The sequence below is a fragment of the Galleria mellonella genome, unplaced genomic scaffold, assembly GCF_026898425.1.
Source record: "Galleria mellonella isolate WM207_F2 unplaced genomic scaffold, CSIRO_AGI_GalMel_v1 utg312, whole genome shotgun sequence".
Classification (NCBI taxonomy): domain Eukaryota; kingdom Metazoa; phylum Arthropoda; class Insecta; order Lepidoptera; family Pyralidae; genus Galleria; species Galleria mellonella.
This window is the reverse complement of record NW_026442074.1, coordinates 11485259-11508200: the sequence shown is the minus strand read 5'-3', so window position 1 is coordinate 11508200 and position 22942 is coordinate 11485259. Positions and strand designations below refer to the sequence as shown.

The 22942-nt window shown below is 36.8% G+C and overlaps 1 protein-coding gene across 1 annotated transcript in view; it reads left to right on the top strand.

Moving 5' to 3' along the window:
- LOC113521076 (uncharacterized) overlaps positions 1 to 22942 on the top strand; it is a 98552-nt gene that overhangs the window by 23713 nt on the left and 51897 nt on the right. Inside the window, exons 2-3 of the mRNA XM_052895909.1 lie at positions 4680 to 4859; positions 21610 to 21823. Coding sequence (XP_052751869.1) covers positions 4680 to 4859; positions 21610 to 21823 — 394 coding nt within the window. The remainder of the gene's footprint in view (positions 1 to 4679; positions 4860 to 21609; positions 21824 to 22942) is intronic.

Here is a 22942-nt window from a genome sequence, read left to right as displayed (position 1 = left end):
ATTGTTTCGATTAAAATAGTAATTTATAATATAATAAATTGCAAAATTTGTAGATGGATGGATATTTGTTAATCTTTTATGTACAAGCTACTAAACTGTAAGATACTTTATATTCTGATTCATGCGGACAGAGCTGCGGGTTAAAGCTAGTATATAAATAAAGATAATGTACCGCTAATAAGGACAACATTACACTCATCGTAGGTAAATATATGTTTAACATTTATGAAACCCAATGGTTATACGAGGTCTGTCCGGAAAGTTCGTATAAAAGTGTTCTGGAATGCGAGAAAGAGGAGTGGGGAGGCCAGGTAAGCGCAGGACCCCTTCCTTATGTCCCTAACAATGCTTCAGTTCTGGTCTGACCGCCGTGCGGTGCGAACTGGCTTGTCACGCCATCTGTGAAGTTACCTCTTAACGAAACCCCGTCGGCATGGAGCCCGCTTCCGTTGAAGAGCAGCGCGTCGTAATCAAGTTTCTCTCGAAACTCGGCAAGAATGGCCGTGAAATTTTTGCCGATCTCAGAACAGTTTATGGGGATGATGCTGTGAAGGAACCAACCGTCCACAAGTGGCTAAAAAGATTCAGAGAGGGCCGAGAAAGGTTCAAGATGACCCACGTTCAGGACGTCCTTCCACTTCACATTCCGACGAAAACGTGGAAAGAATTCGAACTTGTGTTAATGGGGACCGTCGTTTAACGGTCAGACAGGTGGCTGAAGATCTTAATTTGGGCAAAACCGTGGTCCACGAAATTCTAAGAAACGAACTTCAAATGAAAAAAATTTGCGCCAAGATCGTTCCGTGAGTTTTTGAGTAAAAATTATACGGTGACCGAATATAAAAACCAAATTGGTACTTCGGGGGCGGCATTTGGGGGACATAAATGAGATAAAAAAAGCTACGACGGGGCAGCTGAGAAACCTACAACCAGAGGACTTTCAAGGAGCCTTCTCACAGTGGAAACGGCGTTGGCACAAGTGCATTATGTCACAGGGGGAGTACTTTGAAGGGGATAAAATTGATTTACCTGAATAATTGTAAAATAAAATTTTTAAAAAACTTTTATACGTACTTTCCGGACAAACCTCGTACAATAAAATTCTAGTTTTCCGGCTACCCATCAGTAGAAATGTTATTTCTGGCGTCGCAGTGAAGCTTCCGAGAAACAGGTTCGAGTGATTCCTCGTAATCACCGAGTTTGTTCGTGGAATTATACGAATATAAATGACACAAGTGTGCGGTTTAGTTGTTGTTATATTGTACGAAATTGGATTGAATCTACGCTGAGTTGTTTATCAGTTGAAGTATCAACTTGTAGAAGGAAAGATTGCGGAGTGGGAAAGGGTTACACCAAAAAATAAATGAGCCGAATAAAAGTATATATATATAAAGTTAAAGAAGCAGAGTCACAACGGGAAGATGAGATCAAAAGAATAGTCGGCCCTAACTGGGTCCAAATGGCAAAAGACAGTCAAATGAGCATCTTTGGTGGTTATTGCATATAGTATATTCTCTATATGCAATAACCACCAAAGATATATAAACTAATTAACTAACAATTAAAATAACTTAAAATTAGCATACCTATCAGAAATAATATTGTAATTTTGTAAGAAATTAAAGGCTTTATTATTATTATGTATAGTTTAGGACAACACGCATTCGAGAAAGTTTTGGCTGAAAGAGTTAGAATTAGCGGACAAAAGATCTAAAATAACACGACGTGTTGTGAAAGTCACTAATTCAAAGGGTTTCTAAAAGTTGCTAAGTTATTTTGAACGAAATTATGTATATTACCTTAGTAATTTTTTTCTTATTTTGTATATAGAAAATGGATATTTATTAGAAACTTGAAAAATCAAGTTGTAAACAAAGTCGGGACAATCGTTAAATCAGATTCATTTATTTCACTCAACTTTTGTTTCCGCTAGAATTTGATGTATTGTCACCCATGTCAAGCGCAAAAAACAAAGGGAAAATTAAAGTATCGCAATAAAAAAAAAATACATTTAAAAAAACTGACCAATTTAGATCATAATAATGAATATTACTATCATATCAGCCTTTAACTATCCATTGTTGAACAAATGATGTCCCTTTGGCGGATTTTGCCAATAGTTGCCGGCGGCAGGCGGATTGGTAACCGCAGTTAAGATTTGAAGATGTTTTAAGAGAGACGCTGCTGTCCATTCCTTACCCTCCTATAGTCGCCTCTTATGACATCCACGAGAAAAGAAAGGGTGGCCTATTCTATGCCGGGACCACATGGCAAATAAAACACCATAATGATTCACTCACCGTCATATGAATACTGCATTAGATTAAACTCTCTACATATATTGTGCAAAGTAATTCATCCCATAATATCAAAATGTTATAAAATTATAATACTCGTAACTCAAAACAAAAAAAAAAAAAAACTTAAAACCAAACCAAGTAAACCGCAAATTTACCATTACGTTAAAGTTAGCGAAGTGTAAAATACTCGGAGCATTTAGTGAAACGGTATTCCCTAAGACAAAAAAAAAGAAGCTAATTATAAAAATAATTATCCAAGTCTTTTTGTTTGATAAACGAGACAAGTCTTTTAATAAGTTAATTTATTAACTAAACAGGAATATGGTTTTTTTTTTAATGGATGATAATGGAATGGTAACCCCACCCGCGCTATCGGTATACACAGGCGGGGCACCAGTGAAGGATGATAGGTGAGGATGAAGTAGGTCAGTTAGCCCATCGTGACGAATTCAACAAGAATTGTTCACGATGGTTTCCAAGGGGAACCACGCGGAGGTCAACCTAATAAGGCATATTGCTGGCAATGGGGCTGTCAAACTCCATTGCTAACAATCCCTTTCCCCCCAGGAATATGATATTAGGTGATTTATTCCATATTATAATATACAATTACTAAATTAAGTACAGTCTTTTGACTCAAAGTTTACTGTTAGAATGCTCTCAACCTCAAAAACAAAGGACCAACAGTAGAGCACTAGTTACACACAAAATTAATTTATTATTATAAACAAACAAATTAATTTTTTTTATATCACTGAGGTGGCAAACAAGCATACGGTCCACCTGATGGTAAGCGGTTACCGTAGCCTATGAACGCCTGCAATACCAGAGGTATTAACGTGCGCGTTGCCGACCCTGAAGAAACCTCTTTACCCCCTTTTGAAGAGTCCCATGCTGTAGTCTCTTGGGAAAACCTCGGAATGAGCTCCCTCATTCCATAACCTGAAAGAAGTGTAGAATGAAAAACGATGTAGTGACAAAAATCGAAAAGTGAATGTTGCGTTGATTTGGTCATTTGGAGAGGATGGATGAAAGAAGAATTACGAAAGAGATATATCGAGCAAGCATGAATGGAGATGCTGACGAATATGCGACGTGCTGTAGAAGGGCCAAATTAAAAGTACCCGTAACCGGCGAGCGTGTATGAAAAGATTGATGAATGTGGAAGAAGCGAAAGAGTTTGTTTGAATTGAAGCATTTGGCGTTCTATTCTTTCTGACTACCCTAATGCGAGACAGGCGTGACAGATATATATGTATGTATGTATGAATGATAACAAATACGTAGAAGAAACATTACGTGTTATTGTTGCTATGGTTTAAATCAGCCTTTCTCAAAGTGGGCGATAACGCTCCCTTGTGGGCGCTGCAGGCTTAAATGAGACCCAGAAAAACAATGGGGGCGTTGTGTAGAGGCTCGTTTAGAATTAATGTTTAATCTCCGCTAATATAGCTCACAATAATTGATTAATTGTAATTTGAAGTAATAGTGGTTTTTAAATAGGTAAAAAAAATGGGGGCTCTAAAAAATAATTTATTCTCAAAGTGGGCAGTAGACAAAATAAGTTTGGGAACCCCTGGTTTAAATCATAGTAACATTCTCGTCATTACTGGGGCCGGAAACAGGGTCGCCGTTGTTTCTTACTCTGTTATCGGTACGCGGTGTCTCGATTGCCAACTTTTTATAGACAAGCAACACTAATGACACCTCCATGTTAGGTATACAATACAATAACACGAGACATACAGGGGATACAATACAATACAATACGAGAAACGTATGGCCCAAGAGTAGTCCAAGTGCAATGAGTAAACGATGAACGTAACAAACATACAGTTTAGTTTACAAATTTAGCAATGCATTATCATTGCAGACGCTTCTAAAGTTAGTGTAAACAGTGATCTTATAAATTAAAAAAAAAAAAAAAACTAAAATGAAGTGTGCGCTTAATTTCTTTTTGTTTCTCGTCTCTGCATTTTTGTCTGTAAAGATTTTATTAATGGATGATAATGGAATGGGAACCTAACATCCCTCGCTGGTGCCCCGAAAGCGTATACAGTTAACGTAATCGAGATTTCTATTCCATTCCTTTCAGCTCTTAACTATCCACTGCTGAACATAGGCCTCCCCTATAAAGTGGGGTTTGCCAGTAATCGCCACGCTTGGCAGTCGTGTCGGCAACCGCAGTTAGGCCTTAGTAACATTTTAATAGGGCTGCTGCCCATCCCTCGATTAAAGTTCCTTAGTCGTCCTTTACGGCACCCAAAGGAATGGAAGACGTGATCCATTTTTAGAGTTTCATAATTTATTTAACCTAGTTATGAATGATTTTTTCTAGTTGACGCTTAGTTTCTAATATGTTGCCTTCGTTGTTCCCAGGCCCGGGCAGACGGAGCACGGGCACGGCGGCGGCGCGCTGGCGTACGGCGCTAAGCCGGCGGGGGCTGTGGTGGCGCCGCCGCAGCCCCGCGCTACGCCAGCTGCGCCTTACGCACCACAGTACTCCCCCCAGCTCCGGCTGCACCAGCCGGGGTATGGCTCGGCGGCGCTTACATACAGGTAATTACGTGTCTCATCTTCTTTCATTAGACCAAAGACAGTTTGTGGATTTTCGTTCTAAATTCGTGCAAAGTCGAATTCAAAGGTTGAGATCTGAATGTACTCTGTGATCGTACTGTGTAGAACATAAGAAATACAAAGAGTAACCAATTATATTTAATGTTTATTGCTTGATGTGAGTTTCCTTTGTCCGATATAGATAATGATTGTTCTATGAGCTCCGCTTCATTTCACGTGTAATTTTTGTCGTATACACTCAAAGCTATGCAGGGAATTTTCCTATTTTTACCATCCGAACCAAAGTTTTTGACAAAACGAACTACTGTTACGGAAGGTCGTCCGTTTTCGTCGCTTCGGGTTTGGCTTTCATCTAAATTTTGGCGTATCTGAATGCTTGGCGGAAAGTACTTTCTTGGCAGAGGTAGCTGAAACTTTTCGGCTTTTGGTTTGGAGTTCTCATAATTACTCGAATTTGCGAGCAGTTTTTGTGGAGAATACTGAATGTTAAATCTAAATAAATATTTCATTGACACAGCTCTTTTCAACGACTTCAAAAAGAAGGTTCCCAATTCGGTTGTATACTTTTTTATGTTTGTTATCTCATAACTCCGTCAGTTGCAATCCGATTTGGGAAATTATTTTTTTGTCTGAAAGGGTATACATATTGGTCACATAGAAATTTTATCAAAATCGGTTTAGTAGTTTAGTTTTAAAATCAAAATAACCAGTTTTTGCCTGAATTGAAGTTGATTTGTTTGGGAAACACAATTTAATCCTTCTTTGCATAATGGTGGAAATTTCCATCATAACATTGAATGCCCAAAAATTATTTAAGATAACATGTTCATTATGAGATGATCGTGTCCGGATACCTTTTTAATGTCCATTGCAGAAAAAAAAACATAGCTGTCAAATTTATTTTTTAACCATTTTTCCTTTAATTTTGAATATCAATTATATCACCTTGATTTATTTCGCCAATAAAAAAAAAACATGCAAAGAAGGGTTACTTATACTGTATGTTGTAGTGCAATAAAGACAGATGGAGATATATTCACGTAGAGATTTTTTTTTTTAATTTAGACTTTAATTGAACTGAATTTAATTGCTTTCTATTTGTATACTATTTGTTTTTGTTTGTTTTGTTTCTTTTTGTTTTGTGCGCTACTGTGTGGGTCGCATGCTTCTTCGATTAAATTCTTTCTTTCTTTTTTTTCTTTCATGTCATGTAATCTAGTTCAAGTACATATTTGTCTATGCTTGTTCAAGAACTTGTTCAGCTTACGTGTATATTTAGATGCCTATCGTTATCATTAATATAATAATATCGGAAAACATTTGACTAAAGATAAGAGGGAAATACTTTTATCTAATTACTTATCTCTTGCCATGATGAAATATACGTTCTAGAACCCCCTTAGTTTATCAATATATGTATGTAAACACTTGTAAACACTGCAGTGTTTGTTGCTACTTGGCTTTGTCATTTCCTTTTGATAAATATGTTACAATTTATTAAGAATGCATTGGTAATGACGTCAGTTTTAGATATCAGTGTTTAATTCAATTGTGTTTACATAATTGGTCACATTATTAGCCAAAACTTTGTAGTCTTTTTTTTTTAATGGGTGATAATGGAATGGTAACCCCACCCGCGCTATCGATATACACCAACGGGGCACCAGTGAAGGATGATAGGTGAGAATGAAGCAAGTCAGTTAGCCCATCGTGACGAATTCAACAAGAATTGTTCACGATGGTTTCCAGGGGGAACCACGTGGAGGTCGACCTGATAGGACATATTGCTAGCAATGTCGAACTCCATTGCTAACAATTTCTCTTCCCCCCAAAACTTTGTAGTGTTTATGTAAGCGATATACGACTAATAAGTTTATTTAATTGTTAATTTGTAAGTTTTAAATGTATGTTCTCTGTTGATAAAGTTATTATTGTCTCAGTTCAAAGTACAACGTCTCTTATCAGCATTAGCTTAGAAATATTTTCAATTAGTACAAATTTCGAATTAATTGGATTTGTTAGGTTTAGAATATGGAAATATTTGTGCTTGTTTTAAAGTTATAGTAGGATCGTATTGTTTAGTTATTTTTTCCTTTTTTTTATACAAGTTTCCACTTCAAAAGTTGTATGGCTGTAGTTCTCAACATTTTCTGGACCACTGCCTATTTTGGGGAAAAAAAAATTTAAAGCCCAAATTTCATATAGTCAATATGAATTATAGTAACATAAGGATAAATCAGCCTGTGTACTTTGTCATTTACGTTATAATCTCTTCTATATTAAGTGTGAGTGTATTGCTTAAATGTGTGTGTGTGTATTTAAAGCTTACACAATAAATTATGAATAAATATTAATAATAACATCCGAGTCCTCAGGAATGGCAACGCATGGTGGGTATCATGAGCGAAACAGTATATAACTGTTATGTCCATGGTACTGCTCATGCCTATAGGCAACGGTTACCACTTTCCATCAGGTGGGCCGTCAGCTTGTTTGCCATTCTAAGTTGTATAAAAAATTAATAATTTATGATTACTACGCTACAAGGAGAAAGAGTACTGCATCATTGCTACACAGGGTTAGGACAAGCACCAACAGCATTCTAAAAGTAATAGGCGAGAAATATGACTCGCCTATAATTGGGCATTTCATTCAGATGCTGATCTAGTCGGCTGGCTCACATCTGAGTGAACTGCTTAATTAAATTAATTTGCTTTTTTTTTACTAATATAGTTTGTAAGAAAATTGTTACTAACAAAATGGACCAAATTGTAGTTTAAATAATAAAGTACATTTTTATTAATAAAACAAATGTTATGTCCTTCAGTAGCTTCTGGATTTTATACCGCCTATATGGGTGCTCTACCGTCCACTGAGGTGAAAAGGACCGGTATCTGTATTCTATAACTTTTAAGTTAATTAGTAAATAATGGAGTGACGACCTGAAATGCGTTACAAGGAGTCAGTGGAGACAGGTGGCTCAGGACCGTTCTTTATGGCAGTCTATGGGGGAGGCTTATGCCCAACAGTGGACGGTTAATGACTGAAATGATGATGAAAGTATACTAAAGAATACGCTCTCGGTTATTGAATGATTAAATGATGTAGTGGCGTTAGTTGTAGGGGACAAATCTACTGCAATTTCCCGAAGTCATTTATTTTGTTAACGTAAATAAATGATAAATAATATCATCGCCATTAATTGTTGTAATTGTAATTTTCTTTTGCAACTTGACATTGCAAAGAAGGCTTATTAATAATATGGATTGGTAGTTAGGTCTTCTCTAATTGTATAAAAGTTAATTAGTGTACATTGACGCTTATCTGTGAGAGCTGTATACACCTTTAATTGACGTGTTCATATGGCCTTAAGCTTGGTAGTGAGGAGTAAGATTTTTTTTGTTCAAACTTAGATTTAAGCATTTTTTAATAGTAGTTTTTTCTCTTTTACTTACTAATAACATTGTATATTGTCTACTTAATTATTGTGAGTATATTGTTGGTGTGTCTTTTATAAATAAATAAATAAATAAAAGAGGTTAACCTGTCCATAGACATTGCCTAGACATAGACATGAATTACTTTTCTCAAGACTATGGTGCTATGCTTTCGTACTCTGTCATTTTGCTACCATATCGCATTTTTAAATTGTAATACGATTATGCGATATCTTAGAATCCGGGTAAAGCCGCGGTATGGACATAGTTAGCATGATAGTAAATTTGTATGTTCAACGTAGACAAGCACTGCACCCTGTCGTGTTATAACACGAAACAAGAGTAACCATTTGTCACGAAATAGCTCGACCTGAGCCGACCTGCGACCCTTAAAGGGCGTGCCACAAAATGTCGCAGCTAAACGTAATATTACAGCTATTGTTTTGAAAGGACGCGAGCAGTTACCGCTAGATGTAGCTCTTAAAGGTCGTACGAAGTTGGGGTTGTCATCTGAAATCAATAAACCAGATGCGGTTCAAATATCTCGGCCTTTTTAACATAAAATCTGAGAATTTAATCCATTTTTTTTTCTATAAGCACTGCAATAAAAGTAGTTTAAAATAATATATGGATTCAGAACCTTTAAAGTTGTAAAAATCCACTTGGAAGCTCTCCAAACGTAAACGAGGAGAAATCCAGGGAAACCCGGACAGTTGGCAAGATTGTCTGAAATGCAGTTGAGAGTAGGGCACTCTATCAGAGAGACAAATCATAAAATGTTTACGGTTGTCCCAAAACCAGTTATCGAATCAAGTTTTAGAATATGTCCTAACTTTTAATACAGAGAATAAAGATATTGTACTGCATACAACGCCAGGCAACTTGGATTATCGATGACCAACGATTTGTCGATCAACTCGAACCAATAACATTGTGTAGAAGCATCTCGATGTCTCGACTTATGGAGCCATAATTTTGCGTCTTTTATCGAATATATTATGGGGAACATTTAGCAAGATTATTCGTAATTATTTTAGCTTTTGAATTTTATCATCGTACAATTCGCCACAAACTAAAGTTTCATTCCAACCGTCTGAATGAATGGCGGTCCTCTAACCGTGCGTTTCTGTAAACATTTTCTTCTATGCAAAATCAAAGTATGGAACCAACTCCCAGCAGTAGTATTTCCGAATAGATAGAAGGTCAGTAACATACATGCAATTTTTCTGATAACTGGCGGTAATCAGTTACCATCAGGTGAGCCGAATGCTGATTTGTCCCCTATGTTAAAAAAAATCGTATGACAGAAATATTATGAGAAAGCTGGATTAGTAGACACTTTTCAAAGGAAGTTCTCAATTTGCATGACATTTTTACAACTATGTTCATCTACATTATTGCTTTACATTTATGTCGCCAATTGATCGACTTTGACTAGGAGAGATTACTGTAGTTCGCCTTTCGTGATGTGGTCATTAAAAAATAAAAAAAATCTTATCCGATATCCACTATTCTTTTTGCTTTTCATTTACGTCCGTGTTGGTTCTATATAAACTTTGTAACGACTAGATGCATTTTTTACGATAAAAAAACAGGTCCTTCACACGGCAAAAGGAGACAAAAGCTTTTCAACAATTTATATATTTTTAATCTATTCTGCGAAGAATCTCGTTGCTTATATGTTTGTTTTATGGTATTCGTTTTAAAATAAGAATTGTTATATTACTAGCCAATATTAATTAATGGAGGTGTTTTTTCACCGGCCGGAGCACACTTGTTTATATATGTTTCACACGATGTACCATAAGTCCGCGCTGAAGGTTGAATAAAAATAAAAACGGGGTCCTTGTTTTGGAATATAAATCTCATGTGAGGAGACAAACAATATGTCTTCACAACACAAGAGTTATAAATATTCGATCAATCTCGTGTTCCGATTGTCTTATGAATGAAATATCACGATTTACAAATACAAAAAGTAACTACGTTGTTTTAACAGATTATAATGCTTTTGTATATTGTTATATTTTTATATTGTTACATTTTTATTGGGTAAAATTTCCAAATTCAATATGAGCGTGTTGCTTTAACGGATAAAGTTTTTATACTCGTATGTATTGTTTTATATTTATGGGATAAGTGACTGTTATTGAAATTTTGTACTTTATTTTTTGATATCTCCCGATCGTGAGTTCATGACACTTAGCTATCCTAAGTCTTTCTCCATATAGAAATGTAAGTAAAGTAGGAAGAATCTCTAATCGTTTGTATGTTTTTGTTCCCATTTCTGAACTGATTTGGATACTTATTTTTACAATTTATATGGTTTATTCCGCAGATCATTCTGTTGGTCGCATTTTAATTTTATCATGATTGAATGTGTTAGTTTTGCACATACTTTGAAGCATTAGTGCTTTGTGATAGATCTACAGATATTCTAAGGTACCCAATGGTGTCCAATCAGATGACATTGACCAAGTCTCCTTGTAAATATAACTTTATAGTGTACCGTATACATTAATGTACTTTTAATACATAGTTTAATAATAAGAATTCGTTTGTCTCCCTCGCGACACACAATAACAAAACAATGCACGTCGAATTGTGCGCCCGCGGCGGCCGAGGCTGCGCCTGCGCAACCAGCCAGCGCAACGCTCCCATTGTCGTGGCGCGCATTTGTAACTCATTGTTACTCGTTACGAATACATTTTGTAGTGATTGCACACGTTTTATGTCTTCATTTACATTGTACATTTTATGTTTTAACGTTAATTAATGCATCTAAACATCCATTATAATCAACTGATCGGAATTAATTTTGCATAGTTGTGTACAGGCCAATTTTTTTATTAAAGGACAAAGTTTTTTTTTATTTTCTTTAATGTTTTATGCTGTTATTTCAAATTTGTTCAATTATACAACATTATCATGTCTACTTGTGCAACAATTACTTTGTTACCCCAAGGTTGTCTTGAAAAGATTTCTCTCAGCAATAAGATCGCCTTACTGTACTTGTACAACTGTATCGTTACATTTACAAATTGTCTTGCTTATTCCCTATATTGTATAATGCAAATACAGTGTACTCATTTATTCATTCAAAGTTTTTATTTCCTTGCCCTTTCCATATATTTGTGTCTTTCTCTTCCATAAATCCTCTTCTGCGCATACTATCTTTTCCAAACTCCATTTACTGTTTCTCTGCTTGTTTCCTTCTATTCCCATCCAAGTTTGTATTTAATATCTTTTTCAAAACATGGCTTTCATTTCTTCACATGACATGACTATACCAAGATAATCTATTATTTTGCAACTTCTCTGTTACTGTTTCAGCATTCAGCTATCTGTAAACTTATATTCAGAGTCAAAGTATTGAATTACTTTGCATTATACTTGTTACAACGAGAAGTGAAGTTGATTGACTAAGATAAAAAATGTCCTTCTTCACCTCAAATATTACGTATAAGATATTTATAATCACATGATTTTTCACTGGTGTTCCATAAGCGTATACCATCAGCGCGGTAGGGATTCCATTATCATCTATTAAAAAAAAACTGGGATTACATATGACAAGTAAGTTTATTGCGTTATAATCTTCACACGGTGAAATCTTACTGAGACATGAGTGAGGAGTAGTTGTTATTTGTCGGCCGTGTCGATTCACACGCCAGCGTGTATTTGTAACTTTGTAATGTTATCTCGGATCGGGGTTACATGTCGGAGAGCATCGGCAACTTTAGTTTTCATGTCAACAAAGTCTTCAAATAGGCCAAAGTCTATAACTACATTGAAACTAGCTTTGCCAACCATTTCGTTCGCGTTTTTTAGGAATATATTTTACATTCCATATTATAAGAGGGACGCTGCTCTCCATCACTCGACTAGTTCTAAGACTAGAGACTAAGTTCCCAAAGCCACCATTTTTTTATACAACTTAGAATGTCAAACAAGCTGACGGCCACCTGTTGGAAAGTGGTAACTTCTTACGATAGCTAAGGGTAAGGAAGCAATTTAACGGTCTGTAAATGAAAGATTTTTTGTTGATTTTAAAAAGTCTTTCAGCAGTCATAAAATCTTTCTTCATTATATTAATAGATATACTATTATGTTTCTATATAATAGACTACTCCAGGGGTATTTAAGCCTGACTAAAAATCCATATTGCACGGAAAATTTATATCTTTTGCCACGACACACCCGACCTAGACGACAGTCCTGCATCACTCATATCTGCTTCTCGGACTCGATTCATCGTAGTCTAACCATATTAAGGTGGATCGACAGCAGTTCGAGTTTGGGCACTCCTGGACTAGTCGTTAGCCGCGATTTCGGTTGCATAGTAAAGTAATAGTATCCTATATTCTTCTCCATCTCAAATATTACATTTACACAAAGTTTCGTGACAAATTGCCCAGCCGTTAAAGCGATAAATGACAATAAACAAAATCAGTTTGATAGTATTTTGCAAATAAGGATAGATCTTTAGACCTTTATTTAGTATTAGGTTTAAAAAGTACTTTCCGCAATCCTCACAATTTCACCCAAATTTGAAGACATTTAGCTCGGACAGCAGAAACTGGGTTTGAAGCCCATCGGATCGAGTCGTTGGAAGATAATTATTCACAATTTACCCTGATAGTAAATAAGCACTGGCGTGAATTTACTGGGTACAGAGGAATAACACCTGAGTCCTCAGGAATGGCAACGCATGGGGGGGTGTCATGGGCGAAACAGTATACTCTGTTATGTCCATGGTACTGCTCATGTCTATAGGCGACGGTTATCACTTTCCATCAGGTGGGCCGTTAGCTTGTTTGCCATTCTAAGTTTAGTATTAAAAAAAAAGCACTAGTTCAAATTGTTATAATTACGTAGCATCTATTTATACCAGAGGGAGAGTGTACAAAAGTGGTCTGCTTGGGTACCTCTGTCCCATTTATGTTTCTGCCGTAAGGCAGCTGTGTTTCGGTTTGAACAGTGGGATATGCCAATGAAACTGTAGGGTACAAGAGGAAGAGAGAAGCATAACGCCTTAGTTCTCAGAAATGGCAACGCATTAAGCGATACAGTATACTCTGTTATGTGCACGGAGCTGTTTGTATCTATAGGCGACAGTTGACACTTTACATCATGGGGACTGCCATCGTGTTTGCTATTCTAAGTTGCATAAAAAAAAGTACAGTAAAACTGAACATTTCCAAAAGAAATATGGGTCGGAAAAAAACAAAAAAAAATATATTTTATGCTAAGTTAACCTTGCTCAGTAGTGGGATACCACAGACTATAAATGAATTAATTTATAAATACTATACCTTGGCAGCTGGTCACAGTATATCCAGTATGGGAAAATAAAATTTTTTGTCATTTCACGATTACATCCTATTGGAAAAATTTTATAAACCGACTTTAAGATGAAAGATGTTCTACATTTTTTAAAATGTTATTCTTTATTGTACACAAAAGGTTATTGAAATGGAAAAACAAATATAATAGTGTACAAAGGCGAGCTTATCTCTAAAAGAGATTCCAGCAAACACAATATGAGAAAAAATGACAGTTTATTAGTAGTTACAGTCATACACGTGTACCGATGGACTTAAATGTTATAGTTAAAAATAAATAAGTAAATATATATATATATATATATATATATATATATATATATATATATATAATACACAAATATAATAAGTACGTACATCAGCATTGTGAGAGGTAATAATTCTTCAGACGCGATTTATTTTATGTTTGTTACCACATAACTCTATCAGTTGTAAACCGATTTGGGAAATTCTTTTTTTTTTATTCAAAAATATATACTTATATATCGGTCCTGTAAATTTTTTATCAAACCGGTTTAGTTTTTAAATCAGAATAACTGGTTATGTCATAGTTAAAGTTGTTTTTTTTTTTTTATGGAACACAATTTTGTATAACATAATGTTATAATTTTCAATATATATATAATATGTTTTCTCTGCCTTCTACGTCTTATAAGTGACGCCATAGTGCCACATAAGCAACTTTCCGAGAAGGCGACTCGTGTGGGAATCATTTGGCGTACGTGATCCGTTTTGCTTGGTAGCAACAAACCGAGGGTTCTTATATTTCACAATTGATGCATTTATTGTTGGAATTTTACCTGGAATCTTACTGAATTAGATATATTGTTATATGTAATGAGAATCATTGTCTTATTATAAAAAAAAAAAAACAAACTCTTTAATACCCGAACTCATAAGTCGAATTTAATTTTGTAACAAGGATTGCTCTAATCCGTTGTTTATTTAGTGCCAACTCTAGTGTTATCAGTCAGTGCTAACTTTATGTGTTATTTTTTTTTATGCCACCAAAGTGGCAAAGACGAGACTTTGTACAAAAGTCGTTTGCTTGGGTACCTCTGTTCCATTAGTGTTTCAACCGTGAAGCAGTTGTGTTTGCGTGGCTGTGTTTCGGTTTGATGGATGGGATATGGCGTGAATTTACTGGGTACAGAGGAATAACACCTGAGTCCTCAGGAATGGCAACGCATGGGGGGTATCATGGGCGAAACAGTATACTCTGTTATGGCCATGGTACTGCTCATGTCTATAGGCGACGGTTACCACTTTCCATCAGGTGGGCCATCAGCTTGTTTGCCATTCTAAGTTGTATAAAAAAAAAAATATAAAAAGAAAACAAGTGTACGACCCACCTGATGGTAAGCGGTTACCGTAGCCTATGAACGCTAGCAATGAAAGAGACATCACGCGCACGTTGTTGACCTTGAAAAAAGTTCCCATTTTTTAAATACCCCATGCTGTAGTCTCTTGGGAATACCTCGACTGGGAGTTTATTCTATATTGTGCGTTTGTGGGAGGAAGCATCTCTAAAATCGCACTGTACACGACCATCCAGGCTGCAAGGTGTGAGGGTAAACCTTCTATCAATGGCGAGCTGTACGATGGTAGAAAGTGGCCGTAGACAATTTGTTAAACAATTCATCCAATCCGTTGGACAAGCGATAGAAGAAGCAGTGAAGAAGTCTCTCCTAAAACGGGTTTGATATCGCTTGTGAGCTTGAGATTACCAACAATTCTTATGCCACGTTCTCATAGTTCATTATGTTCCCATTGTCCAATATTGCCTGCAACTTTGTAAACGGGGATTTTGAAAGGAGACGACCATTTGTAAATGGTGTATCAGGATTAAAACATATCAAATTTTTATTTATACTTAAAAGAAACATAATTGTGTAAACCTACTGATATGAACAACACCATGGGTTATGGGATACACTGTGACGCCTATATTCGTTGCCTAGTTTAAGGACTCTGCGATATTACGTTTCACTGTCATTTCCAACATGTCTCCAATGCCTAATGTTTATTCGTATACCGAACATTTTTTTCCTCGCGTTCCGTCGCACGCGTGCCAAACATATGAGTGGCGACGTAGTATTATTAAAATTCAGCGTTCTGGACGTTCGCCAACCGGACCGACAGTTGTGAAAGGACGCACAGAAATAACTGATTGCATTTTATCCTAATTTTGTTGATGCAATTTGTTTGAATGTTATGTACGGTATTCTGGTGTGTTTATTTTTAGGTTATGTTACACGTCAACACGTCAAAGCGAGTGGTAATATTTTAATGTCATTGGTTTTTTTAGAATTAGAATAGGAATTTGACAGCAAACGTAGGTAGTTTACATCTTTGGTAGTTTACATCTTTGGTAGTTTATATCTTTGGTAGTTTACATCTTTGATAGTTTATATCTTTATAGTTTACATTTTCGGTATTTTACGTCTTTAGTAATTTATATCTTTGGTAGTTTACATCTTTGGTAGTTTACATCTTTGATAGTTTATATCTTTGGTAGTTTATATTTTCGGTAGTTTACGTCTTTAGTAATTTATATCTTTGGTAGTTTACATCTTTGGTAGTTTACATCTTCTTAGTTGTTACTACAATATCATTCCCTTTTTACTAACTTTTATTATTATATTAGCCGTTAACTGTTCACAGCTAAACATAGGCCTCTCTTATGAGGCAGGTTTTGCCAGTTGTTGACAGACGGGTTGGCAATCGCAGTTAGGCTTCGGTGATGTTTAAAAAGGTCGCTGCTGCCTATCCCTTATGACTCGCTGATGACTATGTTTCTTGGGCTGCTCTTACGATACCAATGAAAAAGGAAGGGGTCGCCCAATCTATGCCAGGACTACAATCATAAAAAAATCTTAGTTTTTAGGCCATTTTAAAACAGAGAAAGACCCCAATTCCATTGTATTTTCTTTGCGTAAGTTACGCTATATCTTCTTCAAATTCTGAACAAATTTCGTGTTACTATTATTGTTGTAGAATAAAATTGTAAATTATTTATTTTCTGGATGTACGACCGGTCAAAACTTAAAAAAAAAATATATATTTTACTTATTTTTTTGTTATATGTGTATACAGTATATAATAATTCTTTTGTACATTTATTGTTATTTAAATTATGCGCATGACGCACAAGCATGTGGCGCGTGTGGAGATAGTACGCTTGGATGCGTGAAAATAAACAATATAAATTATAAAGCAGACAAAAACTCCGATTCTGAACTATGTATATATCTCTAACACTAATGATAACAGACGGCTAAATTTAAATGAATTATTAACTAACAATGCTTAATAGTATATATGGTATTGTTTGCACGCGATGTCATTAAGTTCATTTAGATATACACATACATGTATGTGTATATCTAAATGAACTTACCAGAGGGAGACTTTGTACAAAAGTCGATTGCTTGGGTACCTCAGTCCCATTCGTGTTTCTACCGTGAAGCAGTTGTGTTTGCATGGCTGTGTTTCGGTTTGAAGGGTGGAATATGGCGTGAATTTACAGGGTACAGAGGAATAACATCTGAGTCCTCAGGAATGGCAACGCATGGGTACAATGGGTACGCAATGGTACTGCTCATGTCTATAGGCGACGGTTACCACTTTCCATCAGGTGGGCCGTCAGCTTGTTTGCCATTCTAAGTTGTATAAAAAAAACATGTATAGATGTTTAAACAGTCGCATCAATTCTGAGGACTAAAGTGCTTTTTTTTAATGAGTGAATTTTTTTATACAACTTAGAATGGCAAACAAGCTGACAGTCCATCTGATGGAAAGTGGTAACCGTCGTCTATAGATATAAGCAGTACCATGTACATAGAGTATACTGTTTCGTCTACGATACCCCCCATGTGTTGCCATTCCTGAGGACTCGGGTGTTATTCCTCTGTACCCAGTAAATTCACGCCATATCCCACCGAAACACAGCCATGCAAACACAACTGCTTCATGGTTGAAACCAGAGAGGTACCCAAGCAATAGACTTTTGTACAAAGTCTCCCTCTGGTACTAAGTCTCCCCGTCTCGCGTTCTGAATTCAAATATTTTCAATGTTTATATATTTATAATTATCTACATCGCCGTATGCGCCCGGTATAGAATAGATCACACCTTACTTTCCTGCAAGTGTCGTAAGAAGCAACTAAGAGAGAACTAGGGATGGGCAGCAGTGTCCCTTTTAAAACATATCTAAAACTCTAACTGCGATTGCCAATCCGTCCGCTTAAAATAGCAACTACTGGCAGTACCTCCCAATAGAGGGAGGCCTATCTTCAGCAGTGGGCAGTCAACGGCTGATGTCGTATGGTATGGTACCTACAAAACATGTCGTATCACGCAAGCGGTGTTTTTTTTTTTTGTATGAAAATGGAATGCCTACATTGCCCGCGCTACCGGGATACGCTGCACCAGTGAAGGGTTAACGATGAGAATGAAAACAGGCCAGTTAGCCCATCATGATCAATTCATCGGGAATTAACCATGATAGTTTCCAGGGGGAACCGCGAGGAGGTCGACCTGGTTGGGTATATTGCTAGCAATAGGATTCTCAGTCTCCATTACTAACAATCCCTTTCCCCCCACGCGAGCGGTGTTGCCATTCCATTATCAGCTGTAAAAACCCACATGTGCTCAATCCATCATAGTGGGCGACGCCTGACAGGTGTTAATGTACGGATTGACAATTGAAAATTAGTATACGGCATGTATTTTGCGGCTTTCGACTGGTTAACACTTGACCACGTGCCATCTGACTCGCCTATTTCGACAACAATACTGTTTCACCAGGTCAGAAATCTGATACGTCAATTGACACCCACTGTGTATGTAGGTATGCAGTATGCATGTCAATGCATCGTAATTATTCCTAATATATAGAGGTCATTGCACTTTGTGTCATAGATCAAATGTGGTTACGCAATATAAAATATGTAATTGTATGCATATTTCGACTAGTTATAGTATGATATGCTTGTTTAAGTACATTGATGTATAAATAACCTAGAAGTTTTCAACCGACTTCAAAAAAGGAGGAGGATCTAAGTTTTTTTTTCATGGATGAAAATGGAATAGTAACCCCACCCGCGCTATCGGTATACACCGGCGAGGCACCAGTGAAGGATGATAGGTGAGGATGAAGTAGATCAGTTAGCCCATCGTGACGAATTTAACAAGAATTGTTCACGATGGTTTCCAGGGGGAACCACGTGGAGGTCGACCTAATAGGACATATTGCTAACAATGGGGCTGTCAAACTCCATTGCTAACAATCCTTTTCCCCCCGGAGGATCTAAGTTAGGTTGTTTGTTTTTATGTTTATCGCCTCAAAACTCCGTCATTTATAAATCGATTAGATAACATTTTTTGTTTGAAAAGAATCGGATAGGATCCTGTAAAAGTTTTATTAAAATTCGTTCAGTATTATAGTTTCTAAATTAAAATAACTGGTTTTGCCACGACTGAAGTAGTTTTTTTTTTGTTATTTTTTTTTATTTTTGTACACCTATTTAAAAATAAATGTTTTACTCGTATATTAACTATAGAACCTATTTTTTAGATTAACGATATGGTATTCTCTTTCTACGTGTTCTGCCAAAGGAAATGTCATGCTTTGACATCCTGAAATGTTCCACTGCCTTTACGCCTGTTTTTTAATATCTTACTGCATCTATTGGAGAATTATAATTCAACTAACAAACTAAAATTTAAGATTTATGACTCGTGGCCATTCTAAATACTCCTGATAAAGATATGGTAACTTTGTCTTGTTAGAACATGGATGTACGAACTTGCTGAAGCTCAGGCTGTATGGCTTAGTTCCTTTGCCATTCCCATTATAGAGAAATTGATACTACTTGTACGACTGTCAATTTTGTGACTAATGAAGAAGATATGGCGACTCCGCCTTGTTATAACCCGGATATAGAAAATACATTACTAAAGATTAGGCTGTATGGCTCAGTATCTTTGCCTTTCACTGAGTGGGATAATTAAACTATTACTACAACTGTCATGCTTTGTCTGATTACGTACGATTCTCAGGTGAATGTTTCTTTTTTTTCGTTATTACTCACATTTGCTATGCTTTTTCCCGTCCGTTTGTTACCACCACGGTCGACATGTCATTGATATGTGTCGTGATTTAATATTTTTAATTTTTGTTTGGATTTCGACAATTGTATTCTTCAGAATATGTTTTCCTACGATTGTTGCTGCCGCAGTATGTATTGGTATTTATTTTATTGTTGTTACACTATATGAATTACTAATTGCAAATTCTGACTGTACCCGCATGTATTAGGAATTTAGGACATAGTATATGGGCGGTTCTATCTTTTGCGAAGAAAGAATTGTTATTAATGGACTCAGTTGTAAATTTAGCATGCCTAGTTATGGCGAAATATCCTGATTTATACCTATTGTTAACATCTGTGTATTTACCACGTTTCTTGTGAAATAAATATGCGATCATTTATTCATTCATTTAGTACACACATAAATTATATCTTATTTTAACATACAGGATACTGTATATTTGATTCATGCGGGCAACACCGCGTGATGTAGCTAGTAAAAAATATCTAAGTTGTCAAAATTGTTACCTCTTGCATTCGATGGCAAAGGGACAGTCAATAATGGTAACTAACAGCTCCGTTACTAGCAAAATACCCCATCAGGTCCGTCTCTCCGAGGTTCTCTATAGAAACCATCGTGGTAAATTTTATTGTTAAATTCGTCACGATGGGCTAACTAACCTGCTTCCATTCTCACGTATCATCTCTCACTAGTGCTCTGCCAGTGTATATTGATAGCGCAGGCAGGGTTACCATTCCTTTGCCATCCATTGAGAGATGATAGGTGAGGATGTAAGCAGGTCAGTTAGCCACGCGGTTCCCCCTGGAAAACCACGAGGAGGTCAACCTGATAGGGTACATCGTTAGCAATTGGACTGTTAGACCCCCATTACTAACAATCACTTTCCCCCAGGAGGGGGACGTCGGGCGTCTCATACATTACCTGCCCTTCAAGGTAGCATACCCTGTGCTATGAGAAACCAGACAGGCATTAAACATCTGGGGACAACTCAAAACATCCAAACCCGAACTAATTCAGAAATGTTCGTCTCTTTTCCTGAATTGGTTCGACTTGGAATCGAACCCGACACCTTATTGACGTAAAACAACGCAAATGGCCATGTCACCAATGCGCCAAAGAGATCATCATACATACTCGTAATACATTTGATATGTCGAATAGTATCTACTTATATTATTTGCTATATTACATTTATTTACAACTAGCGTCCCGCCCCGGCTTCGCACGGGTGCACATTACACACATCACATTAGAAACCTCTAAAATTATCATTGTTTCTCTACTATATTACGCATGTATTATACATATAAACCTTTCTCTTGAATCACTCTATCTATTTAAAGAAACCTCTTCAAAATCCGTTGCGTTAAAGATTTAAGAATACATAGGGACGGACAGACAGCGACAGCGACTTTGTTTTATACTATGTAGTGATAATTTATCAGAGGAAGGCTGTATGAAAGTCGTTCGCTTTTGGGTAACGTAAAGCAGTTGTGTTTGCATGGCTGTGTTTCGGTTTAAAGGGTGGGATATGGCAGTGAATTTATAGGGTACAGAGGCATAACACTTTAGTCCTCAGAAATGGCAACGCATGGGGGGTATCATGGGTGAAACAGTATATTCTGTTATGTCCATGGTACTGCTCATGTCTACAGGCGACGGTTACCACTTTCCATCAGCTGGACCGTCAGCTTGTTTGTCATTCTAAGTTGCATAAAAAAATTATTGGTGAAAACTTATTTTCAGAATAACTACGTATTCTGCAGCATCGATTTTCAGCGCGACTTCAATTCATTCGTCAATGAACTAAATTCCTAAATTTGTTATTTTCAGGGATAGCGGATATGTGCGGGGCGGGGGCGGCGGCGCGGCGGGCGAGTTCCGGCCGGGGGCGCGCGTGTCGTTACTGGGCGGGCCGTACATGCCTGCGCCCGCGCAACACCCCCCGCCGGCGGACCCGCCGCCTTTCAAGAAGATACGGTTCGGTGTCGAGCGGTCGCCCGCCACCGCGCTGCCGTTACACCAGCCTCTCAGGGTCGACACCAGGGTAATAACCGTTTTATTATTTTGATTTTTTCAAACAAAATACCATGATTCTGAAAATCAAAGGCCCTGGAAATGTCCAAAAGCAGTGCAACTGCGGGAGATTTTTCATTAAATAATCCCACAGATTACGATTGATCATAAATATACCTGATTGGTAGGTCGTCTTTTGTTCAATTAATAAAGATGGTTTCCAGGGGAAACCGCGTGTAGGTCGACCTGATAAGTCGAAGTGATAAGACCTATGATCTGATGAGTATTGTTAGAGCAATGGAGCTGTCATATCTCCATTAGCTGCTACAGCTGCATTAGCTGCACAACATTGTTAGTAATCTATTGTTATTGTTAGTAATATATATTCTTATATAGTCGTAATGGAGATGTCGGTAGGGGACACTAGGGGACCCTAGACGGACGTATGTCGACCAAATAGGCGACGTGCTGAAGAAGGGCCAAATTAAAAGTACCCGTAACCGGCGAGCGTGTAGGACAAGATTGATGAATGTAGAGGAAGCGAAAGAGGTTTGTTTGAATCGAAGCATTTGGCGTTCCACTGTTTCTGCCTACCCTAATGGGAGACAGGCGTGACAGATATGTGTGTATGTATGTATAGTCGTAATCCAATTATTTAGTCAATTTATTAGTTATAATCTTGATAATCTTTATAAATCTCATTCAAATTGATGTGGTTTTTTTTTAAATGGATGATAATGGATTAGTAACCCCACCCGCGCTATCGGTATACACCGGCGGGGCACCAGTGAAGGATGATAGGTGAGGATGAAGTAGGTCAGTTAGCCCATCGTGACGAATTCAACAAGAATTGTTCACGACGGTTTCCAGGAACCACCTAATAAGGTATATTGCTAGTAATGGGGCTGTCAAACTCCATTGCTAACAATCCTTTCCTCCCCAAATTGATGTGATCAGGACTTTAATATTTACTAATATAAGTTATGATTAAATAAAATAATAAAAAACCATTGAAATTCATAAATCTCCTATACGTATGTTGTTAATACAGTATTTTCTAATTTTCTTTCATTATTCTTGAAAAAAGTAAATTAATGAAAATTGATGTATTCATTAGCGATGTATGAACTTTTCAAGATTAGTACGGAAG